The sequence below is a fragment of the Euphorbia lathyris genome, chromosome 9 (assembly GCF_963576675.1).
Source record: "Euphorbia lathyris chromosome 9, ddEupLath1.1, whole genome shotgun sequence".
Lineage (NCBI taxonomy): Eukaryota > Viridiplantae > Streptophyta > Magnoliopsida > Malpighiales > Euphorbiaceae > Euphorbia > Euphorbia lathyris.
In genome coordinates this window covers 65669981-65691005 of record NC_088918.1, presented here as the reverse complement: position 1 = coordinate 65691005, position 21025 = coordinate 65669981, and the positions used below count along the sequence as shown (strand labels likewise).

Sequence of the window (21025 nt, the reverse complement as noted above, 5' to 3'; positions counted from 1 at the left end):
TATAAATTTTTTTGTTACATTATTTTTTAGAAATTATGATTTGATTTTTAGAGTTGTGCAAGAAATAATGTACCAAAATTGAATATACTATTGGAGTAGGGATTAAATATTTCAATTGAATTAGGAAACTTCATCAAAATTCCTTGAACTTGAACTAATATTGGTTTATTTTCTTAAAAACATCTAATCGAAATTAAATTTAGTATTTCGTACATGAGAGTATATATTTTTTTATAATGACAATATTAGAAAAATATTATATACTCCTTCAAAAAAAAAAGAAAAAGAAAAAGAATATATATATTAAGTTGGGAAATTAATATAAATATAGTTGGTTTCTGTTTCTGTTAAACAGAATATAAAAGAGTTATGTGATAGAGCAAAAGGGAAAATGAAGCCTCCATTTGCGAACCCCAATCAAATTCAATCACCAACCCAAAACCGCGTATAAAAATCTAATTTCCAATTTCAGAAAACCAAATTCTCACCGTTGCTATTTCCTTAGATACCGGACTCCTTCATTTCCACCGGAAAACACCCATTTTCCACTGAGATCCCAAATGCTCTAACGCTTCTTCTTCTTCCTCCCCAACGTTACTGAATTGGAATTTCTTTTGATTTTTGCTTTTTCATTTGCAATTCCCTCGCTCTACATCCGAGGGATTTCATTTCCCGGTAACCCGGATGGCCATGTCGGCCGGTATCCCCTCCTCCACCTCCTCATCCACAGCCACTAGTCCCCCCATTCACCCTGGCCCTACCGCCACTAGACGACGGGTTGATGCCGCCGACCACAGAACAACTACTTTTAACGAATTTTTATCCGACGAGGAAGACCTATTAAGCGCCTCTTCTGTTCATCACCATCATCACCACCATCATCCGGTTATTAGGAATCTGTTGGTTCGTCGGAAGTTATTTTTCTTTCTTCCTGAGACGTGGCTGCTTGGAGTGGAGGATGCTTGGCATTGGACGGCGACAATGGCTCAAGCTTTGAGATCCGGTAAAAATATCGGCCGCAAAATATTTGCGTTTTTGACTCTCATGGTTGTCGTTTCGTTGTTCGTTAAGGTGTCGTTTTTGGATCATAATATTGAGAGAAAGAGTGAAAAGGGACTTTTGATTTTACAAACTTTTAAAGATGATTGGGCCATGGCTCAACGTGTTATCAATGAAAATTCTGCTTCCATGCCTAAACGCCTTCTCCAGAAACGTCCTGTTCCTGTAAGTTCTCCATTTCCTCCATTAACGCACTATTATTTTTCATCTCTATTTTCCCCCGAAAAAACGGTTTCAATCGATGAAATTGTATAATACTTGTTTACCTAAACATCCAATTTGCTGATTGGGTGAAACTGAAGATTATATCTAATCAAAATTTTAATTTAACTTTATGATTAAAAAATAAAAAATGGATAAAACATTCTACGTTTATTTACTGGTTTGGTATAAAATAAAAAAAGGAAAGAAAATGAGTTTGCATTTGTGGTGGTGGACTTTGAATTGATAGGCATTAAAATTTGACTTGAATGAAGTAGTGGGTCGCAGCTAGTGCATTGAATATCAGGATTTTATGGCGGCCTTTTCAGACTATCATATACGAAGAAGGTTTAGAATACTATCAAGATATTCCTAGTGCTTAGGCGCATAGGTCCATATCTTTCAATTTCTAGTTGTCATTTTGGCTTTTTCCATTTAGCTTCCACTTGCGCTTACTTTTCATTAAGAAATACTGCCGACCTTTGTGGAGGTGCTAATATCAGATTATCTTATTAAACTTGTGTTATGTTCAGTTCGGGTCGGGTTATTTCTCGTATTATTGTGTTAGAAATTGACTGCACTTGTTTTTGTAAATTATATTTTTACACTATCCATCCAATTTCTCTATAGAAGAAGCAGACTCCGGAGATTTGGTTGAAGCCGAATAGTGACAGTTACTTTCAATGCATTACTCGGCCAAGGAACCAAATAAGTATGCCCCAAACTTGTGCTTCATAAATTTGTAGAATTGATAAAATTCACTATTTCATTTTTCTTTTCTTTCTGCTTAATTTTCTTTTGACTTGTTTTAGGGACTAGTAAAACAAATGGATATCTGCTTGTCCATGCCAACGGTGGATTGAATCAAATGAGAACTGGAGTGAGTTTTGTCATTCGTAATCCTGAAGTTATAATTAATAAATTCTTGTTTTTTTATCTAATAAAAGGAACTTATTTTCTAAATCATTAATGTGCAGATTTGTGATATGGTTGCTGTTGCCATGTTAATGAATGCAACTCTTGTTCTTCCTTTACTTGATCATGAGTCATTCTGGACAGATCCTAGGTATCACAATATACAGTTTCTTTATTTTGCTGATATATACAATGATTCATAGAATAGAAGTATTGACTTAATAAATTTTGTAACATATGTACAGTACTTTTAAAGACATCTTTGACTGGAGACATTTCATGGAAGCCTTGAAGGATGATATTGATATAGTAGAGTATTTGCCATCTCATTATGGAGGAAAGAAACCCCTTTTAAAGGCTCCTATTTCCTGGTCCAAGGTACAACTAATTTACATCATTATCAGTAAGCTAGTTGGAATTACTGATTACAACATTTTGTTTTCCTATTAATTGGAATTATAGCTAAACTAATATGTTTTCAGGCTAGTTACTACAGGGGTGAGATGGCCTTGTTGTTGAAGAAGCATAAGGTGCTAAAGTTTACCCATATTGACTCAAGACTAGCTAATAATGGCCTTCCAAACTCTGTCCAGAGGCTGAGATGCCGTGCCAATTATGAGGCCCTCAGGTACACAAGGGAGATTGAGGATCTTGGGAAGGTATTGGTGAATAGGATAAGGAAAAATAACGAACCATACATAGCTCTGCATTTAAGGTACTATCCCATTTTTGTTGTCCAACGGACTTATCCTTGTTTTCTAAATTAGCCTACTGATCTGAACTATTGTCGATTAGGTATGAGAAAGACATGCTTTCCTTCACCGGCTGTAACCACAATCTTACAGCTCAAGAGGCTGAGGAGCTCAGGGATATGAGATACAAAGTCCAACATTGGAAGGAGAAAGAAATAGACAGTGTAGAACGACGACTTCAAGGGGGATGCCCGATGACTCCTAGAGAAGCAGCTATGTTTCTCAAGGCAATGGGCTATCCTTCCTCTACAACTATATACATAGTTGCAGGGAACATATATGGGAGCAATAGCATGAAAACCTTCAAAGAAGAGTTCCCCAATGTCTATTCTCATAATACTCTAGCAACTGCAGAAGAGTTGGCACCTTTCCAGGCTTATCAGAATCGTCTGGCTGCTTTGGATTATAATCTAGCACTTGAAAGCGACGTTTTTGTTTATACTTACGACGGTAATATGGCCAAAGCAGTGCAAGGTCATAGGCGGTTTGAAGGGTTTCGAAAGACTATCAACCCAAACAGGTTAGATTAAATAAATAAACTGTCTGCCTCTTATTTATAGTTTAGGCAATCGCTTGTTACAACTAGTCTGATATGCATTCCTTTTCTCTTTCGCTTCAGACAAAGTTTTGTTAGGATGATTGATCAGTTTGATGAGGGAACTTTATCTTGGGAGGCGTTCACGGAAAAGGTAAGGAGGTTACATTCAAACAGGCTTGGATCTCCATATCCAAGGCAACAAGGAGAGTCGCCGAGGCTAGAAGAGAACTTCTATGCAAATCCACTTCCTGGATGTGTATGTAAAAAAACCCCAAACCAAGAGCAATCCGCAAGCATAAAATTACTTGAACAGAGAATAAAATCTAATGCTGGGGGTGCTGTGCAAAGATAGTGTATTGTGTTGTATAATATGATGAACCCATTGTTTTGAAGGGGGTTGGGTGCGCATCTGCACAGAGCAGCTTTTGCCCACACTGAAGAGGGAGCTGCCGGCAGGGTCAACAAAGCCCCCAAAGATACAGGTTTCGGATTTTTCGTAGCTTAGAAAATGGCCTTACGATGAAGTTTAGAGGTATACATACAAGAGCTGATTATAAGTGTTTAGGTGAATCAGGTAGGTTACACAAGCATGGAGATAATTCCATTTGCATATGGAGGGAGATGAAAGGAAAGTTTATTTATTTATTTATTACTTGAGATTGAAAAGAGGAGAGCAGAGATTATTATTCTTTGTTCCTTTTTGTTTTTGTATTTGATTGTAACATTGAAGTCGCCGAACCGGGTATTATTTGTAATCCAGTGTATAGTATTAAGAAAGTTCTTTGCTTTGAGAAATGGCCATGAAAAATGCTAGTTTCGATTGCCACTGCAAAGGGGGAGGGAGAGTGGGTAAAAATGTTGTATAAAAATTCCTATGGGGATCCTGCATGTCTTATTTTGTAGTACTCCACAACTTTTCTTAATTCAATTACTTTCTGGATTTAAGACTCCAAAGTGTTTTTGGAAACTATTTTGGATCAAATTAAACGGGGCTGGGACAAGAAATGGTTCCTCTATGCTCCCTGAATATCTCGGGGAACTTTCATCCCTGTCTCCGTACATAAATCAATGAGAAATCTCACCTGTTCTATGCGGGCATATAGATTATTTCTATTACTAAAACAAAATAATAGTTATGCTATTAATTTAAAGTGCTTTAGTTTTGTTTACTGAAACAATTAGGGAATACACTCTCATCTCAATTCTCAACAGGTGCATAGCTTAATAAGTGGACATAATAATGTTAATGGATCATATTCTAAGCAAGCTTTCCTTCATTGCATTACTCAAGCAAGATGGTTAAGCAGCGGTTCCCTTTATAGCAAAACAATATCATCTATCAGATCATTGGATCAGTGACTTGTATCATACCTAGAATATCAAAATTCTTAAGTTCATGCAAAATTTGGACAAAAGGTTGTGCTAAAATCTTAAGAAGAAAAACATGTACTTACCAATCTTCGCACCTCAAGATGTAACTAACATCAGCCTTGCACTCCGTGACATCTCTCCATCATTGAAGCACAAAACTGATCCGATGAGCATATTCCTAGGTAGTTCTGCAGATGCTCTAAATCTCATCAATCTACCACATTGAAGGTACATATACTTGTTCTTTCAAATTCTGTGTTGCGCTTTCAGTAGGAAAACCTCTAACTGCACCAATTGTCCATTGCGCAATAATTCCTGCAGCAACTGCGAATCGTAGCTGCCTCTCCAAAAGATCTTGATTTTCGAACATCTCAGGGCATATTGTAAGCTTTCTCATAACAGCAGCTACAACAGCATCCCCAGATCCAGTCCTATCACATGTGAACGGTGTTATCAGCACATCTTCAGTTCCTACTACAACGCCATCAAACGAAGGAGTGTAATAATGGATTCTTATCGTTCCATCAGTCACTAATAAAAGCTTAAGTCCGTCGTGCCACAATGGAGCGATTTCCTCAGGGGTATAATGGTAGTAATCACGCCAATTTTTGGTCCGCTCATAATTTTCAGCATAGTATTGTGGCCTGTAATTCCTTTTCCTCTCGTAATGATCTTCATCTATGAGAAATTCTAGCTCTCTCCTCGAAACCTCAATGACGTCTGCCACATTCCAAGCTTTTCTAATCACCTCCCATGTCTCATCACGAGACCTCCACAAAGGTAGTGGCAAGTTCAAGTCAAAAAATATAAGCCCTCCAAATTTCTTAGACAATTTAATTGCTCTGAAAACGGTTGATTGCATGCACGGAGATGTTAGAACTTCTGAATTGAAGTGGAAGATCCTAGCCTGCATTATCATTGTATGGAATCAAGTAGCATTCAGTCATCAAATCCATTTTTAAGAATCATAATCAATTTAACATTTCTACTCATCTGGAAAAGGAAATAGCACTTCTAGAATCCCAGTCTAATATTTGGTCATTCACTTCAATTAACAGAACTTAGATAGAATTACAGGCGTATTCTGAATAACTTCTACAGATTGGATCAAACAAGCTTTTGTAAAAGATAGATTTGCATCCAATACAAAAAATTAGGAATTTTCCTCTTATACCAAATTTCATCAGGAACTCACTTAGGTTGTTTCTCAATAGATGAACATTTAATCAAAATAAGAAAATAAAGTCCATATAAGAATTTACTTTCATAGCACACAAATTGAATTTTATCGAGTTGATTTATGAATATAGACCAAACTCCAAAGCAATGAATGTCAATTATCACTTGATTGCAAAGTGAAACTACCCATTATATAGTTTCAATTGCATTTCACTTGCTAACATCTTGCTCGAGCAAGATATTTCCTTTTTCATTCACGAACATAAGAATCATATTATAAGTTCTGTACTAAGAACTTGAAAGGAACTCTTAATTTCAAGTCCATACATCTTAAGTGTATTGCTCACTGAAGTCTGAGGGGGGTTTAGGTATAAAAGATCTTACTGTTTGGAACAAAGCAGCTGTCGGGAAACAAATATGGGATATCTTGTGTTGCAGAAATACTTTGTGGGCGAAATGGGTTATTGAATATAAACTTAAATTTTTGAGTTTTTGGGGCATTGTGAAGCCGTTTGATGCAAGTTGGTGTTTGAGAGGGCTGCATAAGATTAAAGACGAATTTAAGGATATGTTTTGTTATAAATTGGGTAATGGAAAGAAGTTTTCGTTCTGGTTTGACCCATGGTTGAATAATAAAAGTATCAGTGAGATTGTGTCTGATATTTCAGTAGAAGAAACTGATATCCCAAAGAAGGCTAAAGTGGCTGATCTTTGGAAACAAGAATGGAATTTACCTGACCCTAGTAATTCTGATACTGCTTCTGCTTGGGAGCTTATTCGTGGTTTGAGTGTTGGGGTGGAAGAGGATGTTGTTACTTGGAAACATTCTAAAACAGGGTTATATTCTGTGAAAAGTGCTTATATTGCTTTGGTTCCTAAAAAGAATAAAGTGACTTGGTGGATTATTCCTTGGGGTTATAGGCACATTCCTAAGCATAGTTTCTTTCTATGGCTTGCGCTTCGAGGTAGATTGGCTGTTAAAGCTAATTTAAATAAGTGGAATTTGTCTATTGATCCTAAATGTAGCCTTTGTGGAAGGCAAGATGAAACCATTGCTCACTTATTTTTTGAATGTCAAGTGAGCAGGGAGATTTGGAAAAAGCTTTTGTATAAATGCCAGATGTCGTATAATTCAACGCACATGTATAATTGGAGAAAAATTATCAGATGGTATGTTAGAAGAGCTCGTGGGAAATCTACTACTGCTGTAATTCGAAGGTTAGTTTTGAATGCAGCAGTGTATTGGCTATGGAGAGAAAGAAATGAAGTGGTTTTTTGTCAGAAGGCCTTTGATCCTCATAACGTGCTCAACAATGTTTTTTCTTGTGTCAAGGCTCAGATACTAAGTAGGAATTGTTATTATAGATCTATATGTAATTGGGAGGTGTGGCATTAATGTGGGGACTGGTTGATTTTTATGTAGGTGTTGTTGGGTTTTTTCTATGCTGCTGTAGCTTGGGTCAGTTCCTTTTTATAAGGTGTTGAGTTTGAGTTTTTTTGTAGTTGTGGTGGATGATTTTTCTTTGGGTTAAGGATGATTTTTCTTTGGGTTAAGGCTATGCCTTTGTTTTATGTACTTTGTGCTCATTCTGATGTTTAATACAATATATTTTTCATCAAAAAAAAAAAAAAAAAAAAAGCAAATTATGATATATATTACCTCTTTGAGCACAGCAAGGTTCAATTCAGAGGCAACAAGAGAATCCTCTGCAGCCTCTTTCACCATCTCCATCCTCATCTTCCCATCTTCGAATTTAACTTTCATAAAACTACAAGCCGTTTTCACACTCTCATCAAACTTCACCGCCCGTGTTTGCACTTGATCCTTGTTCATCATCAACACCAGTTCCTCTCCAAAATCATCGTCCCCAACCTTCCCCATAAACGCCGCTCTACCACCAAGCCTCACGTGGGATATCGCCACATTAGACGGTGGTCCACCGGGAGCCCTCGCGAACTCCGGCGGGTCCCACTGCAGCATCTTCCACTGCGAGTATTTATCCTGATGCATCTGATTATCGTGAACCCGGACCGTCGGCACGAACTCCTTCCGCACGGAGCCAAAGCAGCAAACCAGAGGCGGATATAAGTAGGGGAAATTAATACCGTCATCGTAATCTTCCAATTCGTCGTCCGACTCCACTACTGCTGCCTGCTTACTTGTACTTGTATCAATTGTACCAGTCTCGATTTTCTTTACTCGTTTAGTTTTTTTTGCTGGGGCTGCAGTAGAATCAGGATTTGCGGGTTTCTTTTTCCGGCCTCGACGAGAGGGTTTCGGGGATTCAACCGCTCCGTTACCGGCATCGCCATTTAAGGCTGCTTTAGGTGGAATTAGCTGATAATGCAGCTTGAGAATCCTTCCCAGCGAAAAGGATTTATGAGAATTCGGAAATTGCGTGGTTGAATCATTAGGATTTAAGAGAAGCGATCGAGAGAAGTGAAGATTTGGAAGTAGAAGAAATGTAGCCATGGTTTTAGCTCGTGGAAGGGTTTATCCAATTTCGGCCTCCGGATTTTTTTTAAAAACTGTGTCGGGTTTTATTATTTTATCGCTTAATAAATCGGGTCGGGTTGGTACCTTTGTAAGCAATGGCATTCTTGACCGTTGGATCAAATGAATATCGAAGTCGTGATGACGTGGTCTAATCAGAAAAAAATCAAGGAGTAAAGATCCACTGTACTCGCATCCTTGTAAAACTTTCCCATTTCCTTTTTTTCTCTTTTGTGTTCAGCTGTAAATTTCTAACGAAGAAAAGGGTCTTCCTACTGATTGAGTTTTCTTCTTCTGTCGTTGACGAGAGAGAGAGTTGGAGTTTGCTTGGAGGCTAAGAAGAGCGATTAGGTCTTCCATTTCAAGCTGATTGCGGCTTCCTGTCTCCGGTGAGAATCCTAATTTTCTGTTTTTTTTTTTTCTTTTTTTGCTTTAATTTGCTTGAAGGAATAACTAGGTCCGTGTTTAGAATGTTGCAATTGAAAGATTTATACACGAGTCACTAGTAATTTCGTTAAATCAGTGATATTATCAATCGTTTCATTGACACACCAGTGGATTGATGAGAAGAAAAATCCGTTAAACTGTGATATATATTGTAATGGTAATTCTTGTATCTGTTTGCGTACCAATCTATGCTGTTTGCTTTATGAGGATGAATAATGTGGAGGGAACAGAATGAGATGAGAGCTTTTTTTTGCAGTGACCATGGTGGATTTTGTTATTGTGTTTCTCTTAACTGTAAACAGATCTGAGTTCTTTAGTTAGTATCTCAGTAAATAACTTGATTGATAATCGTTGTGTTAGATTGATTAACCCAAAATAGTAGAAAAGAGATGATAGTATTCAATGATAAACATACTATGTTACATGGACTTGGGAACTCGTATCCGATACCGGATCTGAGTATCCAGTACGTCAAGCTTGAAAATTTTGGATATGGGGATACGGTCCTAAATTTGGACACGGTATGGGGATACGGGAATTGGAATATATATGTAACCCAACAATTTTTCTTCAATTGCATTAAAAATTAAAATTGCAAGTCTAACAACCAACCTACAAAATCATCTGTGATCCTAACAGACTAACAAGTTAACAACCAACAACGCTAATTTCCTAAATCAAAAGAAACTGCTTCAATATCTTTGAATAACCGTTCTTCAAAGAGAATAACCGTATCCTATGGTTATCAACCGTGTCTGACACGTATTTCATACCCGTGTTCGTGTCATGCTGTGTCAACACGGGTATGGCAGCCAAAACGGAGAGTCTGAGTATCATAGTAAACATATTGTGCTACTCAACTGCTGAGGTTCTCAACTTTCTTAGCTGGTTGGTTTTATCAACGTTATAGGAGGAGATTAGGCTGGGTTTGTTCTGAAATATGCTAAAATTTCAGCTCACAGATCACTCTGCCTCATGCTTTGATCATGTACAAACGCGCATTAAGTAAATTTACTCTTCTTTTTTTGCTTAATTTAGACAGTGGACCAGTACTTTTCGGCAATTTGACCTGAATAGGACACGGCTAATTAGATGATAATATGTATTTCAATTCGATTAAATTTGTCCAAGAATACAAGTTCAGGGTCCGCATTAGCTAGTAAACTAAAGTATATAGAATGTGAGTTAAGTGGCTTGATTTGTTATTTGGTGTGTGATCAAATAGTTACTGATTGTCATGACTCATTTTCATCTTCAGCTCCTCATCTTGATATATCAATTTTATCAACAATAGATATGAAGAGTTTCATATGATGTCTCTGAAAATGTGACATGTAAATCATATCTTGCAGAATATGGGTTTCTGGAGTTTGATGGAAGGTCTTCTGCTTTTTGCAAATGCATTAGCAATACTAAATGAAGACAGGTTTCTTGCTCGTAGGGGATTGACCGTGGCAGAACTTCAAACAGGCAGAAGAAATTCGTTCAAGTCGCAGATTGTTGGACTCATAAACGCTTGCCAATTCATGAGACTACCGCTCATAATTCTAAACATCGTTGTTATTGTTGTGAAGCTGTTTTCCGGGTAAGGTTGAATCAATTGCTTCTTGCTGCGCTCTTGTATGACTCCATGTACCTCTCGGGCATCACAAACCTTGGAACTATTTGTGTATTATAACTTATGGGCTGAGCCCCAAAATTTTATCAGAAGTAAAGGAAGTCAATCTTCAGTAGGTTAGAGGAATTTGACAGCATTATGCAATTTTAAATTCATTTCATGATTTTCTTAAATATTTCGTTATTGTTTCTAGTCTATTCAGAAAGTTTAGATTATTTCTAGAACAATTGTGTACCGGACAGTTGGATTCGGTTGAAGGTATAAACGTGAATGCATGACATACAAGTTCTGTTGATGGAATTTTAAGCAAGTTCAAATTTGATGCTTTACTAATCCTTATGATGAATAGAAGACCCTTCATTTTGCAATGATAGAAGAGTCATTTAGCATACAAGTTTTTCTATTAGTCAAGGAGCCTAACCTACTGATCCAGAATGAATGTACAATTTCCACCCTGATATTGGTTTTGATGGACAATTAAACCCCAAAGTTCCGACTTTTGGTCATTAGAACCCTAAATAGATGTTTACACAATGCTGAATTAAAGGGAAAAATGAGTTTAATGACCAGAAATCAAAACTTATGGGTTTAGTTTGTCCATAAAAGTTAAATGCCTAAAGCATTTAGCTCTGATCATTCGACCGCCGAGTGAAACGTTTCTGAATGGACATCGGAGGTATGTATCGATGTCAGCTGCTGGGTGGAAAATTATACTTCCATCCTACTCATTGAGGAGGCAAAAAGGCAGAATAAGTAGTCAAATTCTAAAACTCAAACTCAATATGTTGATAACAGTAGTCTATTACATTACACATTTATTCTGTACACACATCTTTATTGCAGAAAAACAAACACTAAAAACATAGCTCATTCAATAGGAATCATAACTTCATTAGTCCTGAGAGGAGGCAGAGTCCAAGGTGGATTATACCTACCCAATATAAATTTCCCAGTAACCTTATACCCATCTCTTTCCAAGCTCTTCTTCAGCATCTCCACCTTCTCCTCCACAACTTGGTCTGTCGCCACACCTCCAAACTTCACCACACCATACTTCCTCTCCCCTTCTTCTCTTATCACCACCCTCTCGTCCGTCGGTTTCGGTGCCTCCTCCGCCTTTTTATACTTCGACGGCAGCAGAAACTGCATAGTCACCAATTTATCATCCTCCTTTGTTATGACTGGAGCAGTCATTGCAATCTTTTCGCCTCCGGTTTTGGTTATAACTGGTGCTGTCATGGCTATCTGTTCTGTCTTGGTGTTTTGGGGGTTTCCTACAGCTCCTATGTAATTAGCCAGGACCATAAATCCACCATCTCTTCCTTTCATTTGGGATGGATCGTATGTGAATTCTGCAGCAACTGATGGTGAGTATTTTCGGATTTCGTATTCGGTTGTAGACTTGAGAACTTCATACTTTGGAGTTTCAACTGTGATCTTCCCAAAAATCATTCCCATTTTTCCAAATGCAAACTGCAGTATTTGGAATTGATTGATGTTATATTCTTTCCTGAAAATGGAGAGGGTATTTATCAAGGTTTTTGGCTCAAGCAGTTGAGTAAGGATGATGCTTGGAGAAGGGGCTGGCAAGAATACTCGTTTCCAATGAGTGGTAAATAATTGAGGCATATTAGTGGATCTCATTCATCCACGACGCTTGTTAGAAAGAAAGGATTGTATTACAAACAATTCTTCTTCTTTAGTTGACATATAGTTAGTTTTAATTTTTTTTTTACATTTTTTGAGATTTAATAATAGAATGGAAATGAATATTTTTGAATTCGACAAAATATTTGGATTTTTTTTATCTAACTTGTAGATAATCAATATAATTTTTTAATTTTTTTCACGTCTATTGTATATGTTACTAATGAGTGATAAAATGACGCACATGTGAATGATGGAAAAATGCATTATTAAGATAAATTGATGAATTATTTCTCAATTTGATCCAACTTGTCAATTTTAAAGGTAAATTTGTTCTTTATTGCCAACATTAGGATAAAACTGCATCATTTTAGACAGCGAAAGTAAAATTAGCTATAGCATGCCTCCGCCGGGTCAAACTACTAGTCAATTGAAGTTTAATTATTTACATCGACTCTAAATTGGTGGTCTGCCATATCAGCAGACCCTACGCCAAGGACTCCGTCATGACCTGTATCTTTTTATAGCCCACTCTTTGATTCAATCTATTGAAAAGCAAAGGCGTCAAACTCTCCATTGTTTTGATCCCTCGAGAAGAAAACGAGGCAGGTGTCATTACACGATCCAAGGGATCTCCTTCCTTCATCGTACTATCTCCTAACTAGACGATGAATATTGATCCATGTGATTCTATCCTGTTGTAAGTGTCTTTTGTAACTGCCTCTTATGATTCAATGACTCTCCTTTTATCACGGTACTAATGTAAGGAGGGATGGTGAATATTGATCCACCCTGAAATTTAGACATTTAGATGGTGTTCGGTAGCTTCTTTTCAGGTTTCTATTTGTCTTTTTACTTCAAAATGAGAGTTTTAGGTGTTTGATTAGTGACATCCTGTTTGCATTTTATCTTTTCAGTAGTCTTTTACTTTTTGGAAAAGTAACATTTTCCAACAGCAAACAACAACATCAAATAGTAGGTAAAACAAACGGGCCTTAGAATATATTCCCCTCCTGAAATTTAGACATTTCATAAATTTCATGAAAAGTTGTAATAGTTTAATCTAACTTTCCTGTTGAATTAAAAATTGAAGATCAAGTTCATAACGTAATAATGAACTCAACAAATATTTTTGTGACGTGTGTATTATAAGCTCATAGACTTGCTAAAGTATCTCACCTCCACCACATAGGTATAGAAACAAAAGAGGGAACAGAACAACTTATCGGAATGGAATCGTTGTGTCGTGGATAAAACCACTGAGTTGAAAACGATTACAGCAGATTTTGGTGCAATCTGGAAGTCCGATCGTCAACCAAGGTTTACACAGCAAACTTCGACCTAGAGGCTATGTTTACTTTGTGTGTTTCCATCATTGGAAGAACTTTACACTCCATCATCCAATGATGAAGAACATAAAGTAAGAATTACTCTTTTAATCATAGAAGATACCTTAAAAATTACTAAGTTTATTCTTTCAAAAAAAAAAATACTAAGTTTATTAGCATAAATAATATTTTAGAGGTGGTATATCAATTCACATGAAATAATTAAATACGTATAAAATGGCATTTTTTTTTATTGAATGTATACATGGCACAGAAAGTATATAATATTTCTTCTTAGTTAGAGTAAAACTTTTACTATAAACCGAATGTAATTCAATCCATCAAATAAATCAATTCATGGGAGATAACTTTCTCATAATGTCACTTTACATACATGGTGGAATCCTCATACACAATAACCAAAACAAAGCATAAGTATTGTTATAGAAAAAAAAAAAAAAAAACCAAAAAACAGAAAAGATAACATAAAAAAAAAACAAACACAAAACATAAGCTCATTCAATAGGAATCATGACTTCATTAGTCCTAAAAAAAGGCAGTGTCCTCCAAGGTGGATTATACCTACCCAATATAAACTTCCCAATAACCTTACATCCATCTCTCTCCAACCCCTTTTTCAGCATCTTCACCTTCTCCTCCACAACGTTATCCGTCGCCACACCTCCAAACTTCACCACACCATACTTCCTCTCCCCTTCTTCTCTTATCACCACCCTCCCGTCCGTCGGCCTCGGTGCCTCCTCCGCCTTTTTATACTTATCCGGCAGCACAAACTGCATGATCACCAATTTATCATCCTCCTTTGTTATCACTGGTGCTGTCATTGCAATCTTTTCGCCTCCCTTTTTGGTCATAACTGGTGCTGTCATTGCTATCTGTTCTGTCTTTGTGTTTTGGGGGTTTCCTAAAACTCCTATGTAGTTAGCCAATACCATGAACCCATCTTTTTCCTTCATTTGGGATGGATCGTATGTGAATTCTGCTGCTACTGATGGTGAGTATTTTCGGATTTCGTATTCGGTTGTGGATTTTACAAGTTCATACTTTGGGGTTTCTACACTGATCTTTCCGAGAATTAATCCCATTTTTGTAAGTGGGAAACTGTTGAGTTTGGAAATGGATTGATGGTATTTGTTTTCCTGAATTGGAGAGGGTATTTATGGAGATTTTTTGGTTCAAGTTATGAGTAAAGATCGATGCTTGGAGAAGTGGCTGGGGCTGGGAAGATGACTTGACTGGTAAATAATTGTGGGCATAGACTAGTTAATGGATCTCATTCATCCACGACGTTTGTCAAAACAAGTTCTTCTTGGTTGACATTTCAACTATAGATTTTTGTGGATAATGTCCAAATTGATACTAATTTTTTGGAGAAGTATATTTTCATAACGTAAGATATAGTAGAGCAATTGTAGATTTTGGAAGTGAAGTTGTCAATTTTTGAAGTTGTTATATTAAGCATCCGGTCTTCATGTCACTCGAAGGATCCCCAATCAACATTTCGACATGTGTATTGTGACCACACGTAATAATTAAAATAGTGGAGCCTCTTATAATAGATGTAAGTCCATGTAACGTGTCAAAATATGTATGGGAGGTCATCTATTTGATATGGAGAACCGAATGCTTCTAATAATTTGCCCAATTTTTAACTATGAAGCGTAAAAAAAAAAAAAATTCACCATTTCTCATTATGTTAGAGTCAATCCCAAAATTTCTTTTTGTTATGTAGTTAACTCTTAAATTTTAATTTTTATAAAATATTTAGAGCTTGTTTGATTTATCTCAAACAATGGTTAGTCGATAGTTGTTATTATTGTTATTTATCATTTGTTGTTGTTAGCTTTTTACGGTTATTATTAGTTGTTTGCAATAATAGTAATAATGATAAACTAAGCAAACATATACACCTTATGATGAGAGGGTATCAAGTTGACAGAATGTGTGGAACAGATAGTGGGAGAAGTCGGATCAAATGAGCGATACGCTGATGGGAAGAGATGATAAAATGTGTGGGTAAGCAGAGCCTACACGACGTGTCAACAAACCACACATCGAGTGGATCCAAACAAGAGCTCCTGCCTCATGAAATTTAACCCATACAACGTGTGGCTATTCTGACATGCTGCGTGAGCTTTGGAATTCAACAGGTTTAGTTTTGTGTATTCTGGGAAATTATTCTCACACGTCGTGTGGACTTTTAAAATGGAACTTTCGAATCAGACTTGTCATTTCTCCATTTGCCTCCTAATTACAGTTATACTACTACTTATTTACAATTTTTACCATCGGCTTTATTTACAAGTTTGCTACATATTTATCCTTATTTCATCTTAGCCCTTTAACCTTTGATTTAGCTAGTTATGTTATAGGCTTTTATGTAATTTAATCCTTTAGGCTTTACGCTAGAAATGATATAAATTCATCTCTTTTATGTAATCGAGTAATCTTTTACCAATCAAATACAAATTTCTCTTTGAGAGTTTTAGGGTTCATCTTTTTTAATCAAATGAGGATTTCTAATTCCTACAAGGTTTAACTTGTGAATTTTGAGGGTTTTATAACTCCTTCAAGCTTAGCTTGAGAATATATTTGTTAGTTTATGATTAAAACTATCAACACAAACTCGGTCTGCATCTGTTGGTATCAGAGCCTTGATCATCTCCTAACCTAAGACTTCTTCAAGCACTTGATTCCCTCGTATTAGAAGAACATCTATGGAAGCATTTGGGGAGAAGAATCACGAGTTGAGGGGGCTAGTGGAAGACTTTGAAAATTCAGGGAGCTAATCAAACTTTTTGGACAAGTTCATGGGTAAATGATGTATTAAACCTTATTATTATTATTAGTCTCCATCCTTTTACGTAACAAAATGTTTACATATCATATCTTGAAAAACGTATTATAAGATCTTTATCTTTTATCATTGTTAACATTTTCGTCATTTTGTCTATTTTTTTAGATTTTTAATCAAATATATTTTAGCTTTCATAACAATTATAGTGCAATACGAAATGAAAATGTTACTATGTTATTTTATGTCTGTCGGTTTATACCGAATATAATGGTTAAAAATATAAAAGGATCAAAATGAGTACTTTTATCAATGTTATCAGAATCGGAACGGACATCAAACCGAATTTATAACTGGATCACGGGTAATTTGGTCAGATCAAATGACTCGTATTGGTCGGACCGGATGAGGTCATAAATAAATAAACAATAATTATATATATATATATATTAAATATATAATTAATTTGATATTATTTTTATAAAATTATATATATCCAAAACAAATTTTTTTTTTTTTTTTTTTTTTAAACTTAAGGCTTAAATATATAACAGATAAATGAAGTTTAGAATAACTTGAAATATGTCAACATGTTTTATACCATGGGATATTTTTAATAATATATTATAAATTCAAAACAGATAAGTGATGAATGAGAAATTGATACTCAAAGTGAACCACTTGAAATGGTTTGGAAGAAAATTAAACATTCTCATCTCATATAGGAAATAAATGAACATGTTTACTAGTTTATAAGTAAATGATCTTGGTGCAATCAAAGCACCATCGGATTAGGAACGCACGATATGGGTAACGTGAATACTACACCAAAAAGATATTTAACTAAAAAAAATCATTTAAAACAGCTTTATTTTTATTTTGTGCACAAATTTTCTTTTTTAAAATAAATTAGCAACAAACCGAGTAGGGGTGGCAACGGTGCGGGGCGGGGACGGTTATGCAATTACCACTCCGTCCCCAAATGTTTACGGGACGGTTTCGGGGAATCCCCATTAAGTGATTCGGGGATTTTTTCATCCCCATCCCCTCCCCATACGGTTTCGGTACGGTTTCGGGGAATCCCCATGCTCAATAAATTAATAGTACTATTTGTAATTTACAATTAAAATAAACCTAATTTAAATAAACTAATTATATTCCGTTGAAATTAGCTAGTTCTCAAAACAAAATAAACCCAATTAAAATTAATAATACCTCTAGCAGAATTTAAATCACAAATCTATTTGAGCTAGGAGAATTTAAAATATAAAATGGTAAATCTAATAATACTTTGTGTAAAGTCTAATATGAGTTAGAAGAATTTAAATCACAAATCTGAGTTAGAAGAATCTAAACAATCACAAATCATCAACATAAAATTTGATATGAGTTAGAAGAATCCAATGTATGATCAAGTAAATTTTGATAATATATATATATATATATTATAAAAGTCTGTGTATATATTCTGTCATCCTGTTACTAATTTATATGATACATTGGTATAAAAATAATAGTTAGAAATTAAAATTAATAATTTTATTCGGAGATCCTTACGGGAATTTACACGGTAATGGGGCGGTGATCCCCACGGGGCGGATATAGCAATCCCCATCCCCATCCCCATTTAGATTTCGGGGAAACAAATTTCCCCATCCCCGTCCCCATCCCCAATTTTTACGGTTTTTCCCCATCCCCGTCGGTTCGGATACCCACGGTTTTCGGATAATCCCCTCCCCATTGCCACCCCTAAAACCGAGTTGCACCGGTTCGGTTCGAACACCGGTTATTCAGTCGCTCAAACACCTCTTCTTCTAAGGTTTTGACGTACTGTTTAATGAGGGCTAAAGAAGAGTACGCCTTACTGAGATCCACCCCGTTTTGGAGTTGGGGGTTCTCAGTTGTTTTCAAAAGAACATGTCGACTAAGAGCAGGGCAGCGGGTCTTTGCCCGACAAAACCGACAAGCACTTTCATCGACCCCGTACGCATCAGCGGGAATGGATCTTTTGCTCTTCACCGCTAGGGCAATCTCCCCCCTCTGTGGGAAGTGCGAACACTTCTCATAAAGTTCTTGGGTCGTTAGCTCCCATTCTTGAAGTGCTTTGCCTGCTCTAATACGCGGCTGAGCGCCGGTTTGAAGAGTCTTTATTATGTGATTGAGGAATGCGGAGGCAAAAACAGCCGAATAAGAAATCAAATTCTAAAACTGAAGATGTTGATAACAGAGATCGTTACCGCAGATAAACAAACACAAGTCATAGCTCATTCAAACTGTTCAAGGAGTGAAGATCCACTGTACTCGCATCCTTTTAAACCTTTCCCTTTTCCTTTTTTCTTCTGCTGTCGCTGACGAGAGAGTTGGAGTTCGTTTGGAGGCTAAGAAGAGCAATTAGGTCTTCCGCTTCAAGCTGATTGCGACTTCTTCTCTCTGGTGAGAATTCCTATTTTCTGTATTTTATTGCTTTACTTTGCTTCAAGGAATAACCAAGGTCGTGTTTCGAATGTTGCAATTTAAGATTTGTACACAGAGTCACGAGTAATTTTATTCAATTAGTGATATTATCAGTTGTTTCATTGACACACCAGTGGATTGATGAGAGAAAAAAATCCGTTCATCTATTAGTGATATTCTTGTATCTGTTTGCCTGCCAATCTATAAACAGAAGTAATGTGGAGACGGGGGAATAGGATTTGATGATAGCCTTTTTTTGATGTGGCCATGGTGGAATTTGGTATTGTGTTTCTCTTAACTGTAAACAGATCTGAGATCTTCTATTCTTGGATTATTATATCTCAGTACATAACTTGATTGATAATTGTTGTGTTAGATTGGTTAATGTCAAGATAGTAGAAAAGAGATGATAGTATTCAATGATAAACATATGCTTTCAAGAGTAGAGAAGCTTTAAACTACACAAACTGCTGAGGTTCTCAATTTTCTTAGCTGGCTGGTTTTATCAACATTATAGGGGAAGTTACTGATTCGTTATTTGATGTATGATCGAATAGTTACTGATTGTCATTTTCATTTTCAGCTTCTCATCTTGATATATCAATTTTATTAAGAAATAGATATGAGAAGTTTCATAGGATGTTTTTGAAACTGTGACGTGAAAATCATATCTTGCAGAATATGGGATTCTGGAGTTTGATGGAAGGTCTTCTGCTTTTTGCAAATGCATTAGCAATACTAAATGAAGACAGGTTCCTTGCTCGCAGGGGATTGACTGTAGCAGAACTTCAAACTGGCAGAAGAAATTCGTTCAAGTCGCAGATTGTTGGACTCATAAACGCTTGCCAATTCATGAGACTACCGCTCATAATTCTAAACATCGTTGTTATTGTTGTGAAGCTGTTTTCTGGGTAAGGAACTTGAACCAATTGCTTCTTGCTGCACTCATATATGACTCCGTGTACCACTCAGACGTCACAAAGAGTTGGAACTAAGGTTTATGTATTGTAACTTATGGCTGTCTCCTAAAATATTATCAGAAGAAAGCCAATCTTTACTAGATTAAGATGAATTCGGCATGCTTCTTGAAAGTCAAAAAAGCTGCTTGCAGCGATGTGCAATTTTACATTCATATCATGATTGGCAAAAAGCATATTTAAGCCCCTGAACTTTACCTGTTTTAAGGATCAAGTCTCTGATCAATTATTTTTTTCACATTGAGCCCCTAAACATTGATTTTGTTATGGTTTTGGCCCTTATTTCACTTTTTTTTGTCAAGTTTAGGAGATGAGAAAATCTATTTGCCGTTTCTAATGTTGAAAATCACAAAATGAGAGAGAAGAAAATCGAGTTTGGAAGAATATACTTGAAATTAATTACTATAATTTCGTTTTAATTTTTAATTTTTATCTCTCCTAGTCAAGGAATTCTTTTTTTTATTTGTCCATGTCAACAAGCCGAATCGTCCTAACGATATATCCAGTCCAAACTCGACAGAAAAGTGAAATAAGGGCCAAATCCATAACAAAATCAATGATTAGGGGCTCAATATGGAAAAATAATTGATCAAGGGCTTGATCCTTAAAACAGGTAAAGTTCAGGGGCTTAAATATGCTTTTTGCCTATCATGATTTTCTTCCATTTGTTATTATTTCTAGTCAAATCAGGAAGTTCAGATTATTTCTGGAACAATTGTGTATTGGAAAGTTGGTATAAAGATAAATATAGGACATATAACACTATATATTGCACAAGACCCTTCATTTTGCAATGATAGAAGAGTCATCTAGCATACAAGTTGTTCTATTAGTCAAGGAGCCTAACCTACTGATAAAGTATGGAAGTACAGTTTACACCCTGATATTTGTCTTGGTGAACAAATTAAACCCCGAAGTTCTGACTTTTGGTCATTAAAACCCTAAACAGATGTGATATAGTTGCTGAATGGATGGGGAAAATGAGCTTAATGACCAGAAATCAAAACTTAAGGGTTTAATTTGTCCATATAAATTGAATGCCTAAAGCATATAGCTTTGATCATTCAACACAGAGTGTACCGTTCTTGCTAAGCTCAAAGAGCTTACGCTTACTCTCACCCGTTTCTTTCTTCTTTCTCCTATGGCTCGCCGTGGTCAACTGACTCAACATAGACCTCTGACCACGGGAAATAATAGCAAGCACTGAGTCCTCTGAGAACCCCAATAAAT

General features: G+C 36.2%; 6 protein-coding genes across 9 annotated transcripts; 3 read left to right on the top strand and 3 right to left on the bottom strand.

Annotated features, from left to right (window-relative positions):
* Positions 1-354: 354 nt before the first annotated feature.
* On the top strand, positions 355-4405 carry LOC136206039 (O-fucosyltransferase 19). Of its 2 annotated transcripts, none has more exons than XM_065996949.1 (8): positions 355-1224; positions 1894-1972; positions 2073-2140; positions 2238-2326; positions 2421-2553; positions 2658-2890; positions 2971-3447; positions 3547-4405. In XM_065996949.1, exons 1-8 carry the CDS (start codon positions 685-687, stop codon positions 3815-3817), a joined length of 1890 nt encoding a protein of 629 aa, XP_065853021.1. In that variant the 5' UTR covers positions 355-684; the 3' UTR covers positions 3818-4405. The 2 variants fall into 2 exon arrangements, with proteins under 2 accessions (XP_065853021.1, XP_065853020.1); XM_065996948.1 differs by having other exon boundaries at positions 356-1224; positions 1891-1972.
* A 177-nt stretch (positions 4406-4582) lies between these two features.
* On the bottom strand, positions 4583-8525 carry LOC136206040 (fructokinase-like 1, chloroplastic). 2 transcript variants are annotated; one of them, XR_010676193.1, is made up of 3 exons: positions 7676-8525; positions 4920-5743; positions 4583-4836 (listed from the first exon to the last, which is right to left on the bottom strand). XR_010676193.1 is itself a non-coding variant. In XM_065996950.1 (2 exons), the coding sequence occupies exons 1-2, from the start codon at positions 8486-8488 to the stop codon at positions 5051-5053; spliced, it is 1506 nt and encodes a 501-aa protein (XP_065853022.1). In that variant the 5' UTR covers positions 8489-8525; the 3' UTR covers positions 4583-5050. The 2 variants fall into 2 exon arrangements, 1 of the variants encoding a protein (XP_065853022.1); XM_065996950.1 differs by having other exon boundaries at positions 4583-5743.
* Positions 8518-10869, top strand: LOC136206041 (protein transport protein YOS1-like). Of its 2 annotated transcripts, none has more exons than XM_065996951.1 (2): positions 8518-8898; positions 10309-10869. In XM_065996951.1, the coding sequence occupies exon 2, from the start codon at positions 10312-10314 to the stop codon at positions 10543-10545; it is 234 nt and encodes a 77-aa protein (XP_065853023.1). In that variant the 5' UTR covers positions 8518-8898; positions 10309-10311; the 3' UTR covers positions 10546-10869. The 2 variants fall into 2 exon arrangements, with proteins under 2 accessions (XP_065853023.1, XP_065853024.1); XM_065996952.1 differs by having other exon boundaries at positions 10215-10869.
* Positions 10870-11328: 459 nt separating this feature from the next.
* On the bottom strand, positions 11329-12140 carry LOC136205300 (heme-binding-like protein At3g10130, chloroplastic). Its single transcript, XM_065995833.1, has one exon. It carries the CDS (start codon positions 12030-12032, stop codon positions 11442-11444), a length of 591 nt encoding a protein of 196 aa, XP_065851905.1. The 5' UTR covers positions 12033-12140; the 3' UTR covers positions 11329-11441.
* Positions 12141-13876: 1736 nt separating this feature from the next.
* Positions 13877-14800, bottom strand: LOC136205323 (uncharacterized). Its single transcript, XM_065995861.1, has one exon. The coding sequence runs from the start codon at positions 14653-14655 to the stop codon at positions 14065-14067; it is 591 nt and encodes a 196-aa protein (XP_065851933.1). The 5' UTR covers positions 14656-14800; the 3' UTR covers positions 13877-14064.
* A 3418-nt stretch (positions 14801-18218) lies between these two features.
* LOC136207033 (protein transport protein YOS1-like) lies at positions 18219-20572 on the top strand. The gene is made up of 2 exons (XM_065998277.1): positions 18219-18797; positions 19497-20572. Exon 2 carries the CDS (start codon positions 19500-19502, stop codon positions 19731-19733), a length of 234 nt encoding a protein of 77 aa, XP_065854349.1. The 5' UTR covers positions 18219-18797; positions 19497-19499; the 3' UTR covers positions 19734-20572.
* The last annotated feature ends 453 nt before the right edge of the window (positions 20573-21025 follow it).